This window comes from Spodoptera frugiperda, chromosome 1 (assembly GCF_023101765.2).
Source record: "Spodoptera frugiperda isolate SF20-4 chromosome 1, AGI-APGP_CSIRO_Sfru_2.0, whole genome shotgun sequence".
NCBI classification, from domain to species: domain Eukaryota; kingdom Metazoa; phylum Arthropoda; class Insecta; order Lepidoptera; family Noctuidae; genus Spodoptera; species Spodoptera frugiperda.
The window spans coordinates 9,966,895-9,992,966 of record NC_064212.1 but is presented as its reverse complement, the minus strand read 5'-3'; the positions used below and the strand labels follow the sequence as shown (position 1 = coordinate 9,992,966).

Here is a 26,072-nt window from a genome sequence, read left to right as displayed (position 1 = left end):
CGCTGACAACCACTGCAAATAAATATTATTATTACGATAATGTTCTTTTATCCATTTTTTATTATTTCTTAGATGCAATTACTTTAATTGAACCAGATTTTATGGTGATTATGAGCATATGAAGTAGTATTAGACAACTGCATATCAATATTACAATACAATACTTATATTAAAAGTAAAATTTCCGGTTTTTTAATTTCAACAATCCGCTTTTTAGTTTTACCTTGGGACAGGATGCCTACCCACACTAAACTGAGGTCTCCAATTCACGAGCCGTTTTTAAAGGTTATGAACCTTTGCTTGCTGGGTTAGGTAGTTGGTCGAGGAAGGAACATTAGGCACAAAAAATTAAAGACTGATGGAAAAAGTATGCAACGATATCAAAACCTAAAAAGTATCTAAATACTTTTATAATTATGTTGACTTTATAAGTAAATCAGTTTATTTTTTTAAATATATAAGTACCTAGGCATTTTTTGTAGGACTTCGGATTGCCAATATTTTCAGAAAGTAAATAGTTTTCAGCCACACTCATTAAATGTATGGGTATTTGTAATTGTTACACAAGCATAACGCTATTATATCGTATATATACCTAGCATGCGATAGACGGTGCGCGTTTGTTGAAGGTTGGTTGGAATGTCCGAACGAAACGCGAGCGGGGCGCGGTGAGCGGGCGGGGAGCAACGCTAGCGTACACGTGGAGGCGCACCGCGGTTTCGAAACGCGCGTGTGAACTCTCGACAACAGTGCGCGTGCGTAACTCCCTTGCCCCCCCTGTCCTCTTTCCCTTCCGCACTCTCCCTCTCGCCGATATCTGTCTGTCTAGCTAGGACAACAACATAACGCGATCTATGTTAGGTGGGTCTGGTGACCCGTGAAGTAATTATTTAAAAGAAATTACCTACTAAAGTTATTTGGGTACCAACTTAATAATTATATTTAAATTCATTTACGAGCTACTTCCTCAGTTCAACATGTTTTGATGTTTTTTCTACTTCAGTTTATTTAGACAGATAGGTATCCACAAAATGTAGTTTTCATTTATTATTATAGTTATATTATGTAGTTAATGTACATGTCTATTAAGGTGATAAATGTGAGTAAATTGTTTACTGAATGATGACATACATGTTTAATATATAGATATAGGTAGATACTTATACATAATATCGGCACAGGTAGCTTATTACGTTGTATTGCATTGTATGGGCCATGCATGCATATAACAAACATTGCAACAGCAATATTTACGTAATTGGATGAGACTATGTTGCATGCGTCTTGCTAGCTAGATTGATAAGTACTTACATCTACTACTCTTTGATAAATAGGTATGTTATGTTTTACTTTATGTAAACATACATACAGGTACAAACATACAGGTGGTACTTACATAATTTTCTATTTTAAAAGGTCTTAGGTACTCATGCCTTTGACCCTGCAGTGGGACGATCATGACTGAAATCTAAATCTAAATCTAATCTTAGGTACCAACTCATGCTCGACTAAGTGGACTATCAACAAAGGCTAAAATTGTACAAATCTTGGAATCCGGTTTCTTCCCGATTTTTGCTGATATCAAGTTATTATCTGTTTTTCACTTGCTTTATTTATAAATAAATACGTTTAAATGTTGCTTCTTTAGATTTCTAAGTACATTCTTAGGTAGCTAGTAATATTTCCAGCCCATTAATGTAGCACTAGCACGTGTATAGCACTCAGTACTGTAATGTAATAGAAAGGTACTATGCACGTAAGTATTTGCTTCACTTACATAATACCACGGCCTTGTTCACCTTGCCATTGACAAGAAATGTCACCGTATTAGCCCGCCGTTGTAACTAAATAAAATACATATATTTATCTTGATCAAACTTTTTTTTTGAGGGGGAAAATCATTCAATGGCTTCTCCCGCCTTGGGTGAAGCGAGAGGGAATGTCGGACTCTTACTGGCTAAAAACCACCCCATTCCTACTCCTGGTTATCGAGCCGGAACCCCGGTAACCCGCTAGGTACTTAGTTCGCTGCATCCTGATCAAACTTATGACATATTTTTTGAAGAATTCTTCGGTAGTTGTGTATTTTGATAGAGCTTATACGTAGGCTTATTTTAGCCTCATATAATATGTGTAGTTTATTAATAACTTATCTATTAATAAAGCAAAAAATAACTGCTTATAGTACATACATGTACGTGTATTTAATAAATCGTAAGTGGCACTACTAATTAATATAAGGCAATATTTGTAGTAGTGTTACTAGAGAAACAACAGAAAACATTTAGTTTTTTCATAATAATCATTTTCCCTCTTTCCCTCTTAAGAACAATTCCACTTTCCAGTTTCCATGCTTAGCCTTAACAGGTGATTACGGATCGTAGTCAGGTTGCCGAAGAATAACAACCGGTATTAATACTTAACCAATTCAAAATAATCCAGGATTGATATAGGTTTTTAATTTTCAAGCGAAGTAGTTTTAATATTGAGTTAGTGAACAACTATTTATTTACCAATACTGTCTATCATTAAGTTATGTACCTACTTATTTCATTGTGTATATTGGTGCATGATCATGTATGGGTTACCTGCATTGGTATACCTACGTGTTCCAAACTTCAGTACCTAGGCAGATTCAACAAATATGTTTTGTATAATATTTTTCACATAGCTAACTAAATTCTAAATAAAAAGTTACATAAGTAGGTATTATTTTGCGGAACTACCCACGCATTTATTTATAACATAATTATAAAAACGTTGTGTTTATTATAATCATGTCTCCTTCGTATCGTATCGGAATCTTTTTATTGATTGTAAAAATACATCTATCGTAGCAATAGCTATCAATCGTACGCTGCTCTCTATTTATAAATAGTACTCATCCACGTGTAAACGGAAAGAATATTGTTTTATTAAACGTAATACTTAGGTAAAGTCGCAAGGTGACCCATTTGAGAGGTACCCAAGTTCTTAGTTACATTTCTAACCACTTAGTAAGTACACTCAAACACTATAGGTAGGTGTAAGTAGGTACATTATGTATAAATCGTACTGTGTCAGATCAGAAGAAAGGTTCGTAGTTCACAAAGTGAACAGTGAGGCGGGCGCAAGCGAGCGGTGAGTGAGGCGGGCGGCGCGGGGCAGAGTACCGACACGCGCTGCACGGTCACCGAACGGTCGAAACCGCGGTACTGAGGCCACACGGCTCGTGCGCCCGATTCAACCTTCCTCAACGCGACCGCAACTGACCCGCGCCACGGGCCGCGTCGCGCCTCCCGCACTTGCCTCAGCCCCCGCCGGCGCCCGCCGCCGCCCGTGTAACCGCGCTAAAGACGGCCGATTCTTTCGTTTCTATTATTATTGTTTTGTTTTAGCATTGTATGTGATGTATGTCCCTTAGAATGTGAATAACTTCTAGTACTAACTAGTAATAAGTTCTACTTTAGCATGGTAACTGTAAATAGATAAATATGGAAATTCTGTTCAAACATCAAAAACCTATAATAAACAGTAATTGGTCTGATTGGAACTAAATATTATTACCTATCTAGTCAACTAATTAATAGATTGGAACCATGATACCTATTCACGTACTGGGTCATAACTAGAAATCTTGTTTAAAAAGGTAGGTACCTAATGATGTTTTTGTATTTGAATAAATCGTTCTGATATACATATATTTATGAAATACCTCATAGAATCAATTTTTAAGTTCCTTATATTTCTATCTGTTGTTGTATTTACCTACCAAACAGAAGTTTTAAGTTATAATACGATACCTGCGTAAGTGCGTAGCTACCGTACTCGTAGGAGACTTTAAATCAAAAGTCTGAATCCCAATTTTTTAATAATATTTTTAGATATGTGCTGAAAGGTATAACTAATTGCTGCCCGCAACTTCGCTGCGTAGTTAAATGAACGAACTTGGGGTTTTGATTTTTTTTAGTAAAGTATCCTAAATTACTCCTTAGTAGGTATATTAGCTACCTGCCAATAAAAGTCCCGTCAAAATCGGTCTAACTATTGAGAGATTAGCCGGATCAAACAGTCAGACAGGCAGATAAAAATCGTACAAAATGTGATTTAGGTGTTTGTATCGTATCAATTGTACTTACTACATACATTGTACAAGGAACTATATTAATTAGTGTATATCTGTAGCTAAGGCCAATTATTTATGTTTGCTTGTTTGTGCTTGTGTTGTTTGTTTGTAGGTATTAAATGGTACGCAGGCAAGCATTATACTTAAATACTGGGTAATCAAATGTCAAAATGAATATTTACTGCTAAGTATGACGTCACTCAATTTGATAAAATTGCAATTAAACTAGTTATCTAATAAAAATAAACATTAGCATTGTCTGTTATTCTAACTAGTGATTATTTTTTGATATTGTAATTAGGTCATTTAAAATAATATACTTTGTTGACTGATCGAAGTGCCGAACTCCTACTACGTATATTGCGTTCAGTCATTCTGTTTTTTAATACCTACTAGTCATTGCGTAGCGTCATGCGGAGACTAGCATTAAGAGCTATGGGCGTAGCAACGACAATCATTAAGTATTGGCTTAGCAAGGACTACAATTTAGTACTACGAGGCGTACTAAGGATTACTATGTATGTGCTACGGGCGTAGCATGGACTACCATTAAGTGCTACGGGCGTAGCAAGGATTACTATTTATGTACTATAGGCGTAGCAACGACTACAAATTAAGTGCTACGGGCGTAGCAACGACTACCCGCAGGTGCTACAGGCGTAGCAAGGATTCCAAATTATGTGCTACGGGCGTAGCAACGACTACCAATAAGTGCTACAAGCGTAGCACGGATTACAAATTATGTGCTACGGGCGTAGCAACGACTACCAGTAGGTGCTACAGGCGTAGTACGTATTACAAATTATGTGCTACGGGCGTAGCAACGACTACCAGTTAGTGCTACAGGCGTAGCAAGGATTCCAAATTATGTGCTACGGGCGTAGCAACGACTACCAGTTAGTGCTACAGGCGTAGCAAGGATTACTATTGATATGTGCTACAGTCGTAGCAACGACTACCACTAGTTGCTACGGGCGTACCAAGGATTGTAAAAATTATGTGCTATGAATGTAGCAATGATTACAACTAAGTGCTGCGGGCGTAGCAAGGATATCCGTGCGTACATATAACGTTGTTTTTTTTAAATACACTCTATGAACTACGAAACAAGAAAATAATCCCCACAGATTATTTTATGTACAAACCATTACATACACGTGTAAAAAATATAAACACGTGGATTTCATTTTTCCTGCTCAATCGAGGGAACTTTCAGCTTTTTTCAATTAAACGTGAGTGAATTGTTAGCGGGAAGCTATTACATAATATGCAGTAAGTACCTAGATACTTAGGTGGGGAGCCTAAAAAACCTTATTATTATATTATATAGATATTATTTGTACACTTATTATTACGAATGTGTACTTATATAATATATAATATGTCAATCCCCGGTTAAGGAAACGTGGCCGTCCTCCACAAAGCAGGCGGGGTTTGGCAGGCTATTGTAGTGGCGGAATCGGGGAGCATCGGGATGACGCGGAGCGAGGTGAAGCGGGAAGCACAAGACCGAGATAGAGGACCTCTGTGGACGCCCTCTGTCCCATCTAGGGGTCATAGAACCTTAAGTCAAGTAAGTCACTTGTACATATAGGTAGACATACTAGGCATACACAGATATCTCCAGTCAGTTACTAATACTTCGTTACTCGCTACCTACGTTGTAGACGATTACGAAGAAAATTAGACGCTTAGTCATATCAATGTCTTTTATATTTCTTTAACAGATTTTGAACCTTATCTTTATGACATTAAAGGTGAGAATTTATTAGTTTAACATTGTTACGATTTTATTATCGATATCGAGTCAGTGACAATACAACAAAAAAAAAAAAAAACTGCAAATATTTGATTATTTTAGTTTCAAGGGATGATTCGATATTATTATACTTGAGCTGTGGTAACCTATAATGGTAAATACAGATAGGTTTTTAAACGATAAAAAAATATGTTGTTGATACATTATGTTTGTGGAATTAAATAAATATCTATACATAAAAATTCTATTGCTGTTCGTTAGTCTCACTAAAACTTGATAAAGGCTCGATGCGGCAAATTTTGGTCTTAAATTATTTGTGGAAGTCCAGGGAAGGTTAAAAAGGTGAGAGAAAAATTATTGAAGCGGTACGAATATTGCCGGGCCAGCTAGTTAATATTAATATATTAATACGTAAATATAGGTACGCAAGTATAGGTATATTTTATTTAATCATAATGTTGAGCCGTGACGTATATTATATTTTGATTCATTTACAAAAATAGTACTTAACAAACCTATGCGTAGTATACATAATATATATCTTATTCGTCACGAATCAGAAGATAGATAATTAAAAGTACCTACCTAAATGTAGTATTCTAAAATTTTATCTACGTAACTTTACCTATTTAGAGATATCAAAACAAAAAACAATAACAAATTATAACTTAAGTATGTATAGGTATACAATCTAATCCTGAAGAATACAATGTACTTATACATATATACGAACTAGGTTAAGCATCGCTTTATCGGTGTGCGCAACTCGTGGACGCGTGGAGCATTTTCCCTCTATTCTCTATCGATTGTAGGAAAGTAAAAGCGAACGAACTCTCTCGCTGCTCTCGCAGGCTACATGGCCTTGAAAACACCCTCAACTGACGGCACGGCCAGGGTATACTGACACTGACACTACAATATGACGCTGACAAATTATTTTACAATATACTTGAACACACGGCTACGCTAAGCTATGCAAATTAATATAAACAGATCGTTGCGGATACTGAGAGGAAAAGGTTAACTGAGACCAGGATAGACTGATTTCGTATAACTTGATGTGTACCCGTGAGTGTATACATTTTACTGTCATTGGCCTAGTCAAGATCCTAATGTAAAAAATAGTAGTTTAGATGGTAAATCATCAAAATGGCCATTCGGAGTGTCACTCTTGATGACTCTTGATTATCTCTCTTTATGACTAAAACACTCCGTTCCAACTCCTTTTCCATATCGAAAGTTCGTATAATAATGTGAAAAAAAAATCTATTGAATAGGTTCTGTTATTGGTATTTCGATAATGCTTCTATTGGATAATGCTTCAAGTGAAACATCGTCGGATCGCGCTTTGCAGATCGCCGTACGCAGAACGCAGGGAGCTAGCTAGCGGTAGCCACAATTGAAAACCAGGCCGGCGCATTGCCGGAGTCGACCAGGGGCCGTAGCTATACTCGTTAGGTGTGTTTTGACCTTAAGTCGATTTTCCCGGATTGGACGCCCAGCTCGCATATATTATTGTTGTTATTTGTTTCACTACATAATTTGTTACGTTTGTTTTTTAATACTGGCAGTTTTCTGCTACTGGCCGAAATATATTAGTGTAGCGCAACGTGTCGTGTCGCGCCGCGCTATGGCCACAAATCGGCTGCAAGTACCTACCTGTAGATCGGACATCATGTTTATAACCATAATCTTTAATTCTCATCTTTCATATTAAATGAATTAAAAATGAGCGAACACTGGGCGTTTATCCACTTTTTGGATAAACATTCGAGTAAAAATTTCTAACTGCAAGTATTTCGTGACCCACGCGACACGACACTACCTAGTATGTCGTGTGTCTTTTATCAGACGAATTGGATTTGAAACTTATAGTGGTATTGCAACCACGGGACACTTTGCGTATAATGATGATTAAAATACACAACCAAGCGTTTCCCCGTAGAGATTTACATGGTACGCAACGACATCTGTTTGTAAAACTACGAACTAAACTATAATTACTGCTGTCAGTGTCAAAAATATTAGACTGACCTGACAGTTGACAGTTTATTGCTTGACAGATTGTTTTTCTTGTCAATGGTTTAGTTTTATTGGTGTGTGGTTTTATTTTGTATTTTGGTAATTATAAAAGAAACGGTACGCGATTTTTCAATGTTTAAGTCATTAGAACTCAAACTTATATAAGGTGTATATGCTGGCCATAATGGGGTTGTCTTAGTATAAGTGATGGGACATTCATTGTGATTGTTATGTATCACACAACACTTGCTAGGTGAACTCTAATCTTTACCAGCATTTTTAGTTTATTTGGAATTATAGAATTATTTTACAATGGGAGGTGGAGATTTGGTAAGCTTTACTTTACTTCTAATAGTTCTAATACATTTGTCATATCTAAACACAATAATATTAGCCCTTGCTAAGCGCTATCAGCATGCCATTTAAACATCAAAATATTAACATAAAAGTTTTTTTAAAACAATTAATCTAGTAGATTTAAAGTATATTACACCTGCGAATTAACATATAAGTTTTATATTTTATAGAATTCAAAAAAGTCATGGCATCCAAATACGATGAAGAATCAGGAACGTGTTTGGAAGGCAGAACAGGCTGCGGCTGAGGAGAAGAAACGGATGGTGGAGCTACAGCGCGAGCGAGCTGAGGAGCGGGACAGAGCTGAACTGAAGGGCCTCATGAAGAACAACAGCGCTGCCACTAATAATGACGACCGATTGTCCTGGATGTATGATGTAGGAACTCTTGTATTTTTACTCTACTGGTTGTGAGTAGTGTTAATCTATTGATTTTGGCTGCGTCAATATGAAATGGGGTGCATTAAATAAAATATTGTACTCTTGTTTCAAAGTTAGAAACATATTACTAGTTACAACAGCAAATACTATAGCTTGATTTCAGAGTTCAGTTGTTCTATCATATGAATTAATAGTTTCTCTTAAAATAAAATTATTTTCTTTATTTGTTTAAATCTAAATAGTATTTATTGACCAGTGCCTAAAAGAGTAAAAGTCTATGTAACCGTCAAGTTCAGGCCATATTTTAAAGAAATCTTGGGCTTCTAATGTTGTATTTTGGGAGCTTATCTATTATCTGTTTGCAGATTTAATTGATCAGGTCTTTTGTGCAATAACTAATAATGTTTTGCAGCCATTTTATAACAATTATGTGATTTTTTTCAGAAACCTGATAAGAAAGTGGATGAAGAAGCATACTTACTTGGGAAGTCAATTGATAAAAATGCTGAGCACTCAGATAAGTTAGAACAAGATGCGATACCAGCCGTGTCTCGCAGAGTAGTTGGCTCTAGCATGTTGACAACGGCTGGAGATGCACAAGTAGATATGTCCCGGAAAATTCGTGAAGATCCCTTGCTCTTGATTAAAGAACGTGAGCGAGCTGCTCGTGCAGCCCTACTGAATAATCCTTTGCAACGTCGCCGTTTAACGGAGTTACTTAAAAAAGAACAGGTATGTCCAGATCTGAATCCATAATTTTATCATGAGGTTATGTATGAAAATAAAAGATTGACTCAGTATGGAGACAGTACTATTATATTTTATGCTTTTTTTTAATAATTGTGTAATATCTTGTAACCATTGGTCAGCTCAATATCTGCTCATTGGTTACTGTCTTTGTACTGAATGAATGTTGATATTCTTAGTTTTATACTAAATTGTTTAGTTGACTTAATAGGCAGTTAATCAAGAATATATGTCTTTTATAGGAATCAAAAAAGGAAGTCAAATCTAAGAAAACACATAAAAAGAAAGCCAAGAAGAGCCTTGACGATCTTTTGGCTGCCAAACTTAATGCATTAGGTGGAAAGAAGGATATAGATTTGGCAACTCTTTTACATTCTTCTGATTCTTCTGAATCCTCTGAATCTGATTCATCTCCAGAACGTAAGAAAAAGAATAAAAAGAAGAAAAAGAAGGCAAAACAAAAGAAGAAGAAAAAGAAAGAAAGTAAATATTCTTCAGATAGTAGTGATAGTGAGGAAGATAAATCATCAAAGAAAAAGTCCAAGGTAAAGCAGGCGCATAGTAGTAAGAAATCGTCTGAACACCAAAGTCGTGAGAAATCACCTGAACGCCATAGTCGTGATAAAGAATATAGAAAAAGGAAAAGTTCTGAGGACTCCGATAATGAAGTTGTCTCTAAGAAACGGAAAAAGGATGCTTCTGAAAGGCATGAACAGGAGACTGATGATAGGAAATCACGCTATTACGACAAAAAAAGTTATAGTCGATCTGAAAGACGTCCAGATTCTACTGATAGAGAAAAACGTATTAAAGAAGTAAGTCACAGAGACAATAAGAGACGCGGTGGCATGAGCGAAGAAGAGAGAGCTGCGAAATTAGCAGAAATGGCGGCGGCTGGAGCTGAACGGGAGATCCAGCGCGGGCGGCGCGTGGCCGAGCAGCGCGCGGCCGAGGTGGCGGACGAGCAGGCGGCGCGCGGCCCGCGCTCCACGCAGCGGGAGGCGCGCGCGCTGCCCACCTCGCTCGAGAGCCGCATCCACTCCAACAGGCATTACATACAGCGCGACAAACGTCATATGAATGAACATTTCGCGCGCCGATAACCGACAAAGAAAGAATGACGATAATTTTATATACTTAATAAGAAAAATAAATGAAATAATCACTTTAAATTACTTTTATTTTAATATTATTTATAATGTAGTAATAATTTATTATGGGCTCAGCAATATTAATCCATTTAGTTTAAAGCAACCGACGCAATTAATTGTTTCATGTCCTGTCAATCCAGTGGTATCTTTTCTTTCACAATCTGTAACAAATTAATAATCAATTAATATAATCGAAACAAACTGTGATTATGGATTAGATTTGAAGTCTTGTGATAGAGATATCCTTACTCCAATTTCGAGAATCGTGTATATAACAGTTCCTAACACAAAAGTTTCCTAACCTCGGAAAGAAATTCTCATCTCCATGGCTCTTAACCACATACCTTGGTACTTACTTTTAGTTTGCTAGAAACGAAATATGTATGATGATAAATATTATGACTTTGTGAACAGCAGTTAGTCACTTTTATAACATAGAGCATCAGGTGCAGAGTTAACCGTTCATTTACGATTATACCTACAAAACAAGGGGTATTAACTTTCTTATAACTACTAATAAGTATTGGTAAATAAGTGTTAACATAATGCGTTTGACCATATGTATTGACACATAATAATTATGTAGAAGAATGAAGGTGGTACTTTGACGAATGTTGTAAGTAGTAATTAGACAGTCTTGTATGTCCATGGTTACTCGAGGCACGCGGTGCCTGTACCTCGGCACACATCCCGGCATAGATGGGGTCAGTGTCCCATGGACCGCGCTCGGGCAGCGGCAGCGCGCGGCGGCGCAGCTCGGCCACGAGCTCGCTCACGTCCATGATGGGGATGGGGTCGAGCCCGCGCGCCAGCCCCGCCAGGTACTCCACGTAGTGCGCCCTGTAAGTATAGCGTGTGTCAACACACCTCGACGAGGGCGCGCTTGTAGAGGCCGTCTAGCGAGCCGTAGGGGCGAGGCGGTAGCCGGAACGCGGCTCGCCGCACCAACGTCTCCAGGTCATCTATTCCCAGGATCGGTAGCGGGTCGATGTTGCAACGGCGGACCGACCGACTCAGGTATTCCAGGTAATGGTTCCTGCAAGCACATGCCTCACTCACCGCTTCGCTCGCCACGCACGACCGACATCGTCACACGTTGGACTATCTATTTATAGGTACCTATGTACCTGCTTAAGGGGTCACGCTACATTGTTGATTTTTTTATTAATCTCATATGAGTAGGGCGTAGGGGTAGATCCTCATTGTTATGTACCTTACCAACTAACTATATTTGTAGTGAATTGAAATATTAGTAGATTGGTAGCTTAATATTAGATAGCATATGCCATATAACGAATTATTTCAACTTTTATCAGTTGTTAGGGGAGGTACCTAGTTATTTATAAATTGATTTTATTTAGGTACTAGAAACCTAGGTATATTTTCATCATGCTTGGTGTTGCTTGCGGGCCATTCTCGTCGTGATCGAGGGCGTGTGTAACATGGAATTCGTTGTTTGTCATCAAGATTATACATTTACGACTATACCTAATAATTTGACACTCACTTGCAGAGCCCCGCATAGTTAGCGGGTGCTTCACTTCCACATGTCCCGTCGACGAGCCCCGTCGGGGTCTCTCGTTGTAACTGCACCGGGCATCGCCCTGTACTACCCTCTGATGCATTTGTCTCATATGTCACGTTGTTCATCTGAAGAATTATCATAATGCACTTACATAGTAAAACGATAGGTACATGTAATGTATGTCATGATTTTTTTATTAGCCCTATGCAGGCCATTTATTTAAATCGGTATTATTAGATAATGTGTTAGCAGACATTACCTGAAGTAAAGTTTGTAATTCATGTGGCTCTTTGTCTCTTAAATAAAACAGGCAGTTTCTAGGATGATGTGCGTGAAGTCCCAACTTGGCACAGTAGTCACTTAGGCCGCACCGTGCGCCCATTGTGAATGGCTTCCCGCAGCCATAGCAGAATTCATATTTGCATTGTGTACAAGTGAAGTGCATACAACCTCCTCTGAAAAACGTTAAATTACCAGTAGATAAGTACTTCATCTATGAGTGTTCTTAATAAAATTATAAAAACTAACAACATGCGGATATTTACCTAGACAAGGAGTATTTAAAGTGACACCGTGGACATTCGAGGCCATTGTCCCGTAAATGTTGCTGTATCGCCGTCAACGAACGTTCCGGATCGTTGTCCTCCAGCCACGCAGTATATTGCTCACAAGTTAAACCTTCGTGATTTGAATTCCACTGAATAAACATAAGATAAATGTTAAGGTTTATATTTTTTTCTGCAAAGACCATAGCGATTTGAACAAAAACGTAAATATCTTACCGGTTTTCTACAACTAGCGCAACTTATTGATCGACATTCCGGACAACGTATTTTCTTTTGTTTAGGATGTACGAAAAACCCTGAAGAACATTCCATACACCACCTGAAGTTCGGATCACGAGCTAAGGTGCGGTCTCGTAACTGTAACCAAGCACGTGGGTGTTTAAAAATAATCGTTAAGTATATAACTAAATATTAAATGTCTCGTATCGTTCTTATTTTTAAACATTGAAAATATTTTATTAAACGTTAGTTATAGTTGATCGAAGTATAATAAAACATTAAATGAAAACCTACTCAGTAATTGATATTTATATACCTTTCTTTGAAACAACTCGTGCACATCTACTTCAAGCAGGGTTTTTAAAAGTATATCCAAGTGTGCAAAATACTCAAGCCAAGCATCTTCAGGTAGACTTTCCAGTTCTGGAAGCTTGCAGTACGGACAGACGCAGTCTGCGATACTTCGTTCTGTTATTTGTACAGTGAAATAATGATGTGCGCATTCACGACAGCATCGGTGGGTACAACGCAACATTGAAACCATCTGAAAATTGAAGAGGTGTTTCAGATACCAATTATAATAACAGGAATGTATAATTATGTATTATTTCGAGTACGTGAAACTTACTTCATGTTCCGGAAGTCGAGATGCACAAAGTTCACAGTCTTGGTATAAATAAGCGAGAGCAGATGATAAGTCAACGCATTCGAGTGCAGCTAAAAGGGCCGCCGGTGGGTCGGCTCCGCGGGATACGAGTTCCACGGCGAGCTGTGCTTGCTCCCAAGTTTCTGTTGCACCTTCTGCTAATAGCATTCGTGCTTGTCTCTGAAAGTTATAAATTAAATGACAAATGGTCTGGTCAATGGACACATCGGCTTCTTAAGTTGTGGTTTAAAAAATTACTAACCTCAGGTGAGCCTTCTGGAAGCCTTATTTTAGCTAAATCTATGATTTGACCTGAAACTCGTCGCATTGTAATAGGCGGAGGTGGTGATGGTGGTGATTGTTTGGGTTCTTCAACTGGCCTTACAATTTGCACCTGTGACTCATCCGAGTCACTATCGGTCCATTCGTCTTCTGTTCGACAAGTTTCTCTGAAAAATGGTTTCTTTTCCTTTGGCGTTGTTACTACCTTAGACGGCGAGGGCTGTTTCTCTTGTTTCATTTGTATAGGCGGAGGTGGCGCAGGCTTTTTCTTACTCATTGTTGAAGTAGATGGTTTTACGTCTATTGTCTCTGATGGTGTAGGGTTCGTAGGTTTGGCTGTTTTGTTATTAAACACTTTAGCTTGCAATTGTTTAACATGGCCACTTTGAATATTACCAAAATGAGATTTAGGCGGAGCAGGTGCGGGATATTGTTTAATCGATGTTCGACGCACTGGGACTTTCGAAACGATTAATTTAGGAGAATTTTTATCATTCTTTATTTTGTTATTAGGTATGATTCTTACTAGCTTAGGTATGTTAGACTTACTAGCTATGGTGTTTTTATTAATACTGTTATCATTTGATGAATTAGTTGGAATCTGTTCAGATTCAACATTTTGACCACTATCAGCTTCCTCTAAACTTATGGGAGTATCATTTATGGAGTTTACATTATTGCTATTATTTTCACTTATATTTAATGGTTCTGGTTCTATATGTTCATGAGTATCTGGGAGTGATGGCTGAGGTTCTTCTGAAGTAAATATTTCAACAGGATGGTTATCAGGAGGTTCGGTTGTGGTTTCTAGAAATTCGGCCTGATCTAATACAGGTTGTATTTCTATTTCTGCAGATAAGGATTCTTGTTCAACTACTTGTTCATCTGAATTGGATGTAAGTTCTTCATTAGTCTGTTGTTGTAACGAAACATCATTAGGACTGGAATTCGAAATTTCTGTTTCTTGAACAGTTTCTAATTTAGCATTTAAAACGGGAAGCACATTTTCAGACATGACTAATTTAGTTGGAGCGATAGCTTGCATTACAGAGAAAATAACAGCCTCTCTTGGAAATACTTCAATGTTTTTGGGTATCACGACCTCTTCCGCGTTTGAATTTAATTGACTGTTATTGCTGATGTTTTTATCGACATTGTTTTGTGTACTTAGTTCTTCATAAATCTCCTCAAAACTGTTAACAGCAACAAACACATTATTATTCACATCTTCTTTTCTTAAGGGCCTTGGAGCGTCGTTTTTCGGTGCTTTATCTCTTTCAACAGTAAAAGTATGTTCTTCTTGTAAAGTACGAGCTATAGAATCTAGCATTTCTATATTGGCATGTTTAAAGTCTTCTAACTGATTTTCTACATGATCCAAGGCTTCTTCAAAATTGTCATTTTCTTCAGAACTTGTCATATGATATGCATCTCTCTGCATAGCCTGTTGCTTTTCAGAAAGACCTTCATCTTCAGAAGGACCTTCATCTTCAGAACTTGTCATTTCTTTTTCATCGGAAGTCATATTTTCTGTTCTTTCTTCAGTATCACTATAGCTGGATTCTTGCTCATCGTTTGTTTCATCGGTGCTAGTTTCCCCTTCACTATGTGACATAGTTCTACCGTCAATAGAATTTATATCTGAATTAATTTCTTCTTTCATTTGTTGAATGAGCCTTTGTGTGTTATCAACAATATCATTAAGATTGGATTTCTCATCGATTTGTCGCTGATTGAATCGATCTGACATATTTTCTTCAGATTTATGATTTTTCTGCAAGTGGCTAGTATTACTTGCAATTGAATTTTCATTTTTATTTAAGTTTTGAGCATTTAAATTGATATTGTTAGCTGATGAGTTTATTAATTGAGTAGGTTCATTGCTACTGGTTTTTCCTTTGTCTACGATTATTTTTTCATTTTGGTCGCTTTTTGTTGGTAATTTGTTATTTTGGTTAACTTTTGGTGGTTGATTATTATCTATTTTTGTGATTTGATTTGAATTCGTTTGGAATTGTGTATTTTGATTCGTAATTTCATTTTCCACCTCTATTCCACCGTTTGTTGTTCCATTCATAATTTCTTCGTTTTTTGAATCATTTTGAGAAAATAATTGGTTACCATTAAACATTTCAGTATTATTTGTGGTTTTATTTATATTTGGTAATGGACTTGATCTCGTCAATGCATTATAGGCATCTATGAAATCATTTTCAGATTGATCTAAATCTATTGATTGTGGCTTTGGACTAGCACTAGCATTAACTTGAGGTTCAAACAGAGGTTTGCCTGCAAGCAGCCCTTGTAGAAGCAGTTTTTCATCAATTACAGGAACTCCGGCTTCTTGAAGCAGCATTTTTAGTTTTTTTGCCACATCATCATTATTTTCGACCGGGACCTGGTCCATAGCATTGTTTTCTAAATAGTTGGCTTCTCTTTCGTAATCATTTATATTAACGTTCAGTGGTAAGTACATCCAGTCGTCATCTTGGAATCTAGGCGGTGTCGGTGCTTCAAACTCATCTGAACTATCTTCTGCTGAAATGTAAAGTGAAGGTTATGACGTGGTACGATGATGGTGTGATCTTGTAATGCAATGATAATTTTATTGGTTTGTGGTTCGTTTGAGATTACCGCGCATGCGGTGAGAGTGGCGGGATGAAGAGCGAGGAGGAGCTGCGTCGTCGTCTACGCCGACGGGGGATCCCCAAACATGCCCGCGTAACCTGCCTTCTTCTCCGACGCCCACAATCTCCGTCTGAAAGAATGTCATTGAAGTATTAAAAATAGCATTACTTGACGTTTTACCAGAATGCTTAAAATGTTTTAGGTGTGGGAACTTACTTGTCGTTTATGTCTTTCCACACATTCTGTCACAGCTGGCCACATAGCTCCTCTATGTCTAGCGAGAGCGGCTCTGGCTTCTAACTCTGAGATAGCAGCGTTTGGCGCTAGACGTGCCGCCGCAGCACGCACGCCCGCACAAAGGCTCGGCCAACGTTCTCGCAACCAAGACAATGGCGATGCTGGACTTTGTGTTAGCGCTGCTTGCACTTCAGCAGCACTAAAACCTAGCCGTTCAGCTTCAGCCATCATTTGAGCCAACTCTATTCCTCTTTCTGCTTCTCGTTTAGCGCCGGTTCCTGCCAGTGCTTCAAGTGAAATTGCCCTACTCGACTGACGTTCTGGAGATGCTGCCTGAAAGGTATAATGTAGTTCGTTGTTGTTTCTAAATATTTCAATTTTTCGAAAAACTATAATTTTGGTATTTATTTACCTCCGAACCATAATACGACCGTCGGTTAGGGCGACTACGACGGAGGTCTAAATGTGATGCGCGACGAGATAGTCGATTATAACTATCTCCCCATTCACCTCCAGGGCTACTGTCACGTTCACGCCAATCCCACCTGTTGCCTGGACCAGCAGTGCGGATACTTCGGTCGCTTTCCTACATATAATATGAAGATTAATGTTAATTTCAAAAAAGTAGAAACTAGGTACCTTGTTTATCTAGTCAACTTACACGGGTATCGCTAGACATGGAATGTCTACTTTGAGATCTCTCTCTTCTGGCTTCGTCACGAAACCGTCGGCGTGGCCGCGACCGGGACACAGATGATGCTCGTTCCCATGCGTTAGTATTCGGTACTTCGTATGTCTAGAAAAGAAGTAGAATAAATAAACAAAGCCTAAAATCTAAAATGTATTCCAAATTTTGCAAATGACTTTTTCCGTATTTGATTATTACCTGCGTAGAGATACTTTGTGGAGGTGGTGATGTACCGGTGTTCGATACATTGGTTTTATTGGTGGCTGGTGATGGATATTGTCGTTCATTGGCGTCTCGCGGTGGAGACGTACCAGTGGACTTTTTTTGGGTATTTGTTGAATGTTGTTTGAGCGGTGCGTTAACATAAGCATTGTCTCGGGGCGGTGAAGGTCCTACAGATATACTGTGTCTCTTGGGGACTTCTGGTCGTGGTGATTGTCTGCTGTCGCGATATGGGGAAACTCTCATCGTTTTATTTGTGTCTCGTGGAGGTGATATCTCTGTGCTCATGTCCATATGTTTTGTACCATTTCTAACTTCCCGGGGTGGCGACGGCCCGACTCCCATATCATGTCTTCCTTGTACCTTGTCATCGTGGTTGTTAGCACTTGATTCCCTAGTCGGCGTAACAAGTCGGTTTATTTGCTTTTTTGCAGCGTTACCTTCTCGAGGCGGCGATGGCCCACAGCCAGTAGAAGTACGTTCTTTCTTCGATTTTGTTTTAGGTTTTTCTACCTCTGAAAATTAATGTAATTTTTCTTTTTTAATTATATTAACTAATTTGTGTATTTTTTGGAATAACAAAGAGAGAAACCTTTTATCAACTTAAAAGGTTAAAGAACGGACATAAACAGTTATCCAATTATAACTATGCAGAATAATTTAAATCATACTGACCACGATCATACCGGGGCTCCTCAGTAGTGCGCACTGGTGAGGGAGATTGTTTATGAGTGATTTTCAGTCTTTCCACATTTTCGCTAAGCTCCTTCGTATTTACAGTTTTAGGCACTGAAACGGGAGTGCGGCAGCAGATAGCACAAACTCGTACACCGGGTTCATTGACGAAAGTGCAGTGCTCACATTGCCAGGAGGAGTTAGGCGGTGGAGGAGCAGGCCCAAGAGAATCTTCTTCTTTTTCTTGTGTTTTACTGGGCGGGCCATGATCACTCTCACTTTCACTTTCCGAGTCAGCGTCACTTGATGGCAATGGTGGCGGCGATGGTGTACGATGCTTCATGCGTCGAGACGTGCGAGACCGCACGCTCATAGCCGGAGAGGCTGCACGTGAACCAGCACGAGACGCAGCCCGAGATACTGCACGGCTGTCAGCTGAAATATATACACATTTATACGTTAAATATTTTGAGAGCGTTGTGAGCTAGCGTTTGTACTCATTTCCATGATATAACTACAACATAGTTACTTTACGTAGATATACCTACCTCTACGATAAGGTTGGGGTGTTTGTGGTGGCAGATGTGGATGCGGCTGTACGCCGTGAGTAGGATGGCCAGGCGGGCAACATGTAGGCGCCCACCCAGGGTTAGTGTTTGCCCAGGGGTGGTCGAGACTGGCACAGCTGCCGTACCGCCATGGAACTGGGGCGCAATGAGCGCAGCCCGCGCAACTAGCAGACCCGCCGCCACCCAGTTCGAGAACAGATGCACCACGACGTAGAGGCCGACCCCAATTTTGCATTGTGGGCGCCATGTTGTCGGGATTATCCCACTGTTCAGTTGGCACGTGCTAAAATTAATTATCGTGTCTGTATTTATTTATTCTATACTGTGCTAGTTCTTTATTCTATATTATACTATGATTATTTTACTTAAAAATTGTTTGTTTTGTTTTATTTATAAAGTAAAATATTAGCTATTAAAAAAAATAATTACCATGTTCGGATGCCCGCTAAATCCTTGTAATGATCCACGAGGGCGATTCCAAGCTGTATTCATATGAGACAGTGTGTTGGACTGCCCTGGCACTGCGGCATGATGACCCGTAGCCATATGCATATTTGTCGGAAGAAATGGCATGCTTCCGAGGTGGTTAGGCGTGGGTGTTGTAGTCATTTTAGTTTGTAGATGTAAAGGCATCTGTTGATGATGTTGGGGTGCTTGAATGAGATGGGCAGGTGGCACAGGCGATCCCGGGCTGTGTGCTCCCATCATCATAGCCGCATGATGAGGAGAACTGAGGGTAGCTCTTCTTTGGTCTAATACGGTCGGAGGTTTCGGACTAGCACTCATTCTATCGCCGCATATCTGTACATTCAGAGATGTAATTCATTAATAATAAGGTAATATAATCAAGCAACAGATGCGTGGTGGCGAGCTGTCGTTCGACGTGGATTACTAAAGGACAGGCCTTTGTCCAGCAATGGACGTCTTTAGGCTGTTGATGAGAAGATAATCTAGAGTGATGTTAAAATAATGTCAACTATACCTTGTGTTTGCGCGGCGGTGGCACTGGAGGCGCTGCCTTCGGCGGTAGCGGCGGCCTTTCCTCACGTAACTGTGTTGCCGATAGAGCCTACGATACAACGTTTTAATTGTTATGAAATTGTTTAGAAACGTCTATAATTTCAATTCGTCCTTTATTAGAAGTTGCTTCTGACCTGTCGCTGATGATGTCTCCTTTTGGGGTGTCGATGATACATGTCGTCGCAGGAGGCACACAGTGCGCGGCGTCCACATTCAGTGCAGCGCACGCGCGCTCCACCTCCCCCACAGAGCCCGCACGATGCACCCGCGTCGACCGGGTGACCTACAAACGTCAATGTAACCAGGATTTGGGAAAGTAGACCATGCAATGTTTAAACAATTGGCGCCTGTTTTTCTTAAAATATCTTAGATTTTCGCATGTATCTAATTTGTATCTTCATTTATTTTGTGGGATAAGTTTGTTGATTGATTCGTCTATAAATCGTGTTGTTTAATAATAAATTATTGGAAGACATACGTAAAATTAAATATGGTCTCGAATTAAATTGCTGTACATAGAGTGCTGAATGAATTAGATTATGTGTTTGCAGTTTGATATTTCAAACAAGTTCTTTATGTATGTATAGCAGTAATGTAACTAATATCACTCAAACCATATTGTCTACTATATTACATCTGCGTGAGCACATTATTATGTTTTTTTATCTAAAATGTTTTGATACCCTATGATAAGAAAGTACACTTTCTAGTACGAGTGCAAAGAAACAATATCTTAATGAAAATTATGATGATATGTTTTTTTTTATACTTGTACGTTAATTTGTTTATATTTATATCGTAACTGACACATGTTTTGGCACAACTGTAAGTCAATTGAACTGCTACGGTATCGTAGAGGATTTTTAAAGTAAATACAATGTTCGTTTATCGCTATAATTTGTTCGGTGCCCTCTCCATAATATAGTTAATTAATTTGTGTTTATACGAACCTGTGGGCGGTCGCGGGGGCGGCGGTGGCGGCGGCTGTATTTTCGCATTGACGTATTGGTCGCTTGGAAATTCCACAACCTCGTAGTCAGGTTCGGGCCTGGTCTGTGGCACCCGATGCATCGCTGTTGGTGTAGTCGGGGGCATCGCCCCACGTGCTAATGCGGGTGGACGCATTATTTTCGCGAGGTGCGCCGGCGGTGACGACGTCACGTTGCGCGGATCCCGACCGCGACCCTTCAGCATTTCTGTATGTGCATAATACCGGGGGTTGGGTACATAAAGTATAAGAGAGTACTACTGAATGTTATTGTTACGCGTACAATAACAGTTTATCTGGGATCTTCGTTGAGTTGATACAGACAGTCAGTAAAATAAGATTTGTTTGTACAGGCTACAAACTTTATAAATGTCCTCAGCAGCGCTACATGCCTGTCCACTTATATAAACTTTCTTGGCTACTCACACCGTCTGTTTATTCCAGACTATCTAAATGAAGTCTTGAATGTCTTTTTAATTAGTGCAGGTTTGGTTCTCTGTTTAAGATGCTATTATATAGATATTATTAACATTTGCAAACGGCAGCTGTGACCGGGATAGAGCGGGCGTTGCCGCGTCGTTGACGCCTTGCCGACCTATATTCCGCCACTCATATCCCAAAATATCGAAAGTGTGTTCACTCTATGTAAATAACAATTAGTAAGTGTATATTCGCGAACACTATCTGGTTATGCTCTACCTTTACAGCGCCTATTCGTTGTTATAATATGCGCATTTAAATAACTTTTAAATCTTACCTCACGAGTAACACTTTAATGTAATAATGAAACCGAATTCGATGTCATGTCACTGAGATTAATTGTTCACTGTATTTAAGCTCCATAGGCCATTTTACATAAGTATGCAACTGCGCACTGTAATCACTGCACTCGCGGCGGCTGGCCCCGACGGCGGCAGCTCGCTGCACGGCTCCGTGCTACACTTTCCTCGCGGCTCGAGTGGCCGGCGGCTGCTAATCGTGCTCCCTATGCGGACGAAATTGACAGCGGGAAGACGCGTGTGCCGCCGCCTCTATTTCTGTCCGCGGCCGCGTTGCCCCGATTCTACTAAAATTACGACGCGCTGCTATTTCCGCACTCATCCCAATGCCCCCTCTAGCCGGAGTCAAATACCTTGCGAAATTGTTTCTCAATATTTATAACGCCGATAAAACATAGTTTTTTTTTGATATCATTAAAACGATCATTAAAATCATGTTTGCAATAGTTGCAGGTTTTATTTATCATCCACTGTAGCTTTCTTATAGAGACATTTTGATTATAAGATTGTATTGTACACATAGAATTTTTATCTGAGGAGATCCTGTTTTTTACTTCCTTACAGCAGAATTGCTTCTAGTTCTAGTGTCCAATGTTTCAGAAATTATTGACTGTAGCGAACAGGGATTTAATGATAAAACATCTTATTCGTAAATGTTTCTGGTACATTTTATTACCTGGGGCTCTGACTCTGTGTTTTTAGTTGGAAACTCCTTTCTTTTAATATTCGAACTTATTTTAAAATAAATTGATCCGTTTCTATGTAAACAATGTTGTGTCATTTTGATCGCATTTCATTGTGAAGTTTTGATATTGCAGTATGGAAATATTGCATAAGTTCAAAGAAAATGGTTATTTTACTTCGGAACTATACCACTTACTTGCTAATAAGAAGTTGGTTGATGGTTCAACCGAGGTAATATTAGTCTAATGTGGTTAGGTTGTAACAAAACTACTTTTAAATTCATAGCTGATGAGGTTAAAATCTTATCTTCAAAAAATATTATATTAGTTTGCCTTGCCTACTTGTTACCGATAGCTGCAATCTTATTAGGACCTAAAATGTTATTGTTTGTTTCTTGAATAGATTATACCTTCAGAATATGAGAAGGAAATGAAAATGTCCACTCAAGAGCGGCTGCAGACTTTATATAATATGGACATAGAGAACCTGATCACCCCGGCCGGCAGGAAGCCCAACAAGGTCGTGTTATCTTTCACACCCAAACTGCTCGTGTTCCAAAACTTCAAGCCGAATGATAAAATTGTCGCAAAATTTTCTGTTAAAAATATAAGCAAGGTTAAAAAAATTGTTTTTCTTGTGCTATTTTATTTTGGGTAACTTTTGTCTGATGAAGCATTATGTGTCTGACAGGGGCCGACTTACGTCAACTTGGTTTACAAAGAGTCCTCGTATTTCTTTATCAAGCCTTGTGGAGGGCAGTTGTTGTCGAGGTTAGCGCCAGGGATCAGTGTGACTTTTGCTATAACCTTCCTCCCCGTGCAATTTGAGGACTATACACATCGAGTGACCATTAATACTGATGTGGATCAATACGTCTTACCTCTCATCGGTAAAATTAACACCTTTTATAACCATCGTATATTTTTAAAGCTTTATACACATATTGTATTGAATATTTAATTATATATTATTTTCAAGCAATGGGCCCTAGACCGATTTTCGATTTCCCTGATAAAATAGATATTCCAAAGATTCCCTTGAAAGTGGAGAACCATGTGTTGATAAGTGTCCATAACATTGGCATGGTGCCTGCTGGCTTTACTCTCAATTGTAGATGGTACGTCAGTAAAATATTACAATATTATACCGTGAAATGATTATAAAATGTTTTGATAATGTACTGTGAAAATTAATACTACGTTTAATCATTATTTTCAGTCCATTCTCAGTTCATCCCAAGTCTGCTTATTTAAATAAGGGTCAAAAGATTGATATCGCTGTGTCATTTAAAACAATGCACTTGGGTGAAGCCCATGGAATATTAAATGCACTTTTTGAAACTGGTAATATTAATAAATTCGTGATTTATTTTTTAATACATATGTAGACTTTTTGATGGTCATTCTGAAATGAATGGTGTGTAGTAATAATATATTCAAATACGTTATATCGTACGTATTTATTATCAGGAGAAAACTTCCGTATATTGATGACGGGGACAACTCATACTGTGAGTGTTGAGTTGGAGAAACAAGTGGTACGATTCTTTGACACTTACAACACTATGATGCGGCAGCAGACATACAAGGTGACCAACAAATCCGATCACATGCTCACGTACATGTGCATGAAGAACGATTGTGTGTTATACGGTACGTATTTTTTATGTTTTTTAAATCTTGTATTTTTACTAACTTGCAGTCAGGACCACATGTGTTAATCTTTGGCCCCATCATCTTGGTCCAATTCATCAATATTTTCAGTGATTTATCATGGGGATTGTTAAATAGTTCTATAAAACACGAGATTGACATTATAACAGCGTTTAGAATTCAACCAGTTATTTAATAAATTAATCTTCATTGATATATTGATTTAAAGTTATATACAGATTTGAAAAAAAGTTGTAACTAATTTCTAGATTTCGAAGAAAAAGTGAAGTTAGCAACAATATTTTACGATATGAAAGAAAGTGAATCAGCGAAGTATAGAAAGTTGGTGCAGTATGACGTCCTCAGTAGCAACGAGCATGAACGAGTGTACACTCGGATCTTCTTTGATGAGATCCAGGCGCTGGTCGCTGATGAATCGCTGCATTTCCAAAATATGCACTTTTCCATAGACCCGATAGTGAGTACATAGATTTTTGCAATAGTAATTTATTACATGATGATGTATCGTTACAACTTTCTATTATCGTACAATAGCATATTAATTTGTAGTAGTCGTCGACAGTTTAATGTGCCTTTGGGCTAATTGAGATTTATTGCAGATTTTATTATATAAAATTTATTAATTCGCAGAAAGGAAAGTTGTGGCCGAACAAAACAACAGAATTAACTATAACATTTTGTCCGAAAGAAATCGGAGAGTTTCAAACAACAGCCTACTTGGATATAGATGGTTTCTTGGACCGTGTGCCGCTGAACTTGGTCGGCCTGTCGTTGCCTCCCTCCATATATCTCAATGTGGAAACACTGGATATGGACCGCGTCTACATTAACAAATCTTATAACTATGAAATTGTTGCCATTAACAAAGGTACTCATTTCTTATTTAAATATAGAATCTTTATAAATAAAATTGAATCGCTATATTTGCTGGCGTGGATCTAAAGAAACCGATCCTTCTCCTATCCTAATTAGTTTAATTAGTTTTATTTCAAATTTAGATTGAATTCGGAAAAAAAACATAGTTAAAAAGATAATAAAAATCCTAAAGATCAATCATATATCGGGTTTGGTAATTTATAAAATTATCTTGGTGTTATTTTTTTTAAGGACACATAAATGGAGTAATACTGTATAAAGACTTACCACCACTGTTTGGAAGCACTATATCATGTACTCCAGAACTGCACTGCTTGAGACCTGGGGACAAGGAAATCTTCGTAATCTCATTTTGTAACTCCTGCCAGGGACCATTCTTTGAAGAAATTAACTTCGCCATTCGCGACACAGATGTAGTTCTGAAACTGTATTTGAAGTAAGTGCACAACAGTTATTCGTAGTTGTATTGTATCAATATGTTTGCATTAATATTTCTTTTTTATTTTCAGAGGCGAAGTAATATATCCATCACTCACTTTTAGTATCCCATGCCTTGATTTTGGAGAGGTTAGCGTAGGTGAGATTTCGTTTATATACTCTGCGATGCAACAATTTAATTGATAGAAAAAAATATAGACACGTCAATCGTTTATAAAAATATGTCACGGTTATCATAATTATGTAAGTAAATCGTAGCGAGGTCCACAATTTATGTAGAGGTTCGTAGTCATTCGTAGCACATTCTACGTACGTTGTAGACCTTGGTACTAGCGTAGCAAGGATTGCCATTTAGTGCTACTTTGCTGTTTTGTGCTACGTACGTAGTAAGGTCTACCGTTTAGTGCTACGGGCGTAGCAAGGATTGCTGTTTTGTGCTACGAGCGTAGCCAGGACTACCGATTTGTGCTACGGGCGTAGCAAGGATTGCTGTGTTGTGCTACGGGCGTAGCAGGAATTAATATTAAGTACTACGGGCGTAACAACGACTACTATACTTAAAATTTTAAATTTATGTAGTTTGTAGTAGTATGTACCAGTATGGTACAAAAGTGCAGCTTACAGGGTTGGAAAAAAAACATGTTTTTTTTATAAAGAAAAAAACATCATGTTTTAATTGAAAAACAAAAAAAACATGTTTTTTATTAATGCTTCACTGCTGTTTTAATTGACTTGTTTTAAACATGTTTTAATCTTGTTTTAAACACGTAAATATGTATAAAATGAATAAAAAAGCTGGAATTTCTATAAAGTTCCGCCAAAGCGGGTCTTTCTTC

At 38.4% G+C, this 26,072-nt stretch overlaps 3 protein-coding genes across 7 annotated transcripts in view; 2 read left to right on the top strand and 1 right to left on the bottom strand.

Annotated features, from left to right (window-relative positions):
* The first annotated feature begins 7,918 nt into the window (after positions 1-7,918).
* On the top strand, positions 7,919-10,542 carry LOC118273038 (pre-mRNA-splicing factor CWC25 homolog). The gene is made up of 4 exons (XM_035589788.2): positions 7,919-8,216; positions 8,414-8,620; positions 9,068-9,355; positions 9,613-10,542. The coding sequence occupies exons 1-4, from the start codon at positions 8,199-8,201 to the stop codon at positions 10,471-10,473; spliced, it is 1,374 nt and encodes a 457-aa protein (XP_035445681.1). The 5' UTR covers positions 7,919-8,198; the 3' UTR covers positions 10,474-10,542.
* On the bottom strand, positions 10,530-21,838 carry LOC118273037 (E3 ubiquitin-protein ligase lubel). Of its 4 annotated transcripts, none has more exons than XM_035589785.2 (21): positions 21,544-21,838; positions 20,749-20,994; positions 19,933-20,081; positions 19,761-19,847; positions 19,208-19,579; positions 18,758-19,061; positions 18,210-18,644; positions 17,511-18,049; positions 17,286-17,420; positions 17,037-17,210; positions 16,604-16,957; positions 16,394-16,517; positions 13,740-16,297; positions 13,460-13,657; positions 13,148-13,375; positions 12,829-12,969; positions 12,592-12,743; positions 12,306-12,501; positions 12,029-12,171; positions 11,389-11,557; positions 10,530-10,682 (listed from the first exon to the last, which is right to left on the bottom strand). In XM_035589785.2, the coding sequence occupies exons 2-21, from the start codon at positions 20,990-20,992 to the stop codon at positions 10,653-10,655; spliced, it is 6,732 nt and encodes a 2,243-aa protein (XP_035445678.1). In that variant the 5' UTR covers positions 20,993-20,994; positions 21,544-21,838; the 3' UTR covers positions 10,530-10,652. The 4 variants fall into 4 exon arrangements, with proteins under 4 accessions (XP_035445678.1, XP_035445680.1, XP_050553788.1 ...); XM_035589787.2 differs by lacking the exon at positions 11,389-11,557 and adding an exon at positions 11,199-11,361 and having other exon boundaries at positions 21,544-21,837; XM_050697831.1 differs by lacking the exon at positions 11,389-11,557 and having other exon boundaries at positions 10,530-11,361.
* A 421-nt stretch (positions 21,839-22,259) lies between these two features.
* Positions 22,260-26,072, top strand: part of LOC118273327 (hydrocephalus-inducing protein-like) — a 41,797-nt gene continuing 37,984 nt past the window's right edge. For both annotated transcript variants that reach the window (XM_050695071.1, XM_050695069.1), the window contains exons 1-10: positions 22,260-22,480; positions 22,652-22,864; positions 22,940-23,138; positions 23,228-23,366; positions 23,468-23,592; positions 23,719-23,901; positions 24,171-24,379; positions 24,553-24,790; positions 25,030-25,234; positions 25,308-25,375. In XM_050695071.1, coding sequence (XP_050551028.1) covers positions 22,385-22,480; positions 22,652-22,864; positions 22,940-23,138; positions 23,228-23,366; positions 23,468-23,592; positions 23,719-23,901; positions 24,171-24,379; positions 24,553-24,790; positions 25,030-25,234; positions 25,308-25,375 — 1,675 coding nt within the window. In that variant the 5' untranslated portion in view covers positions 22,260-22,384. The remainder of the gene's footprint in view (positions 22,481-22,651; positions 22,865-22,939; positions 23,139-23,227; positions 23,367-23,467; positions 23,593-23,718; positions 23,902-24,170; positions 24,380-24,552; positions 24,791-25,029; positions 25,235-25,307; positions 25,376-26,072) is intronic.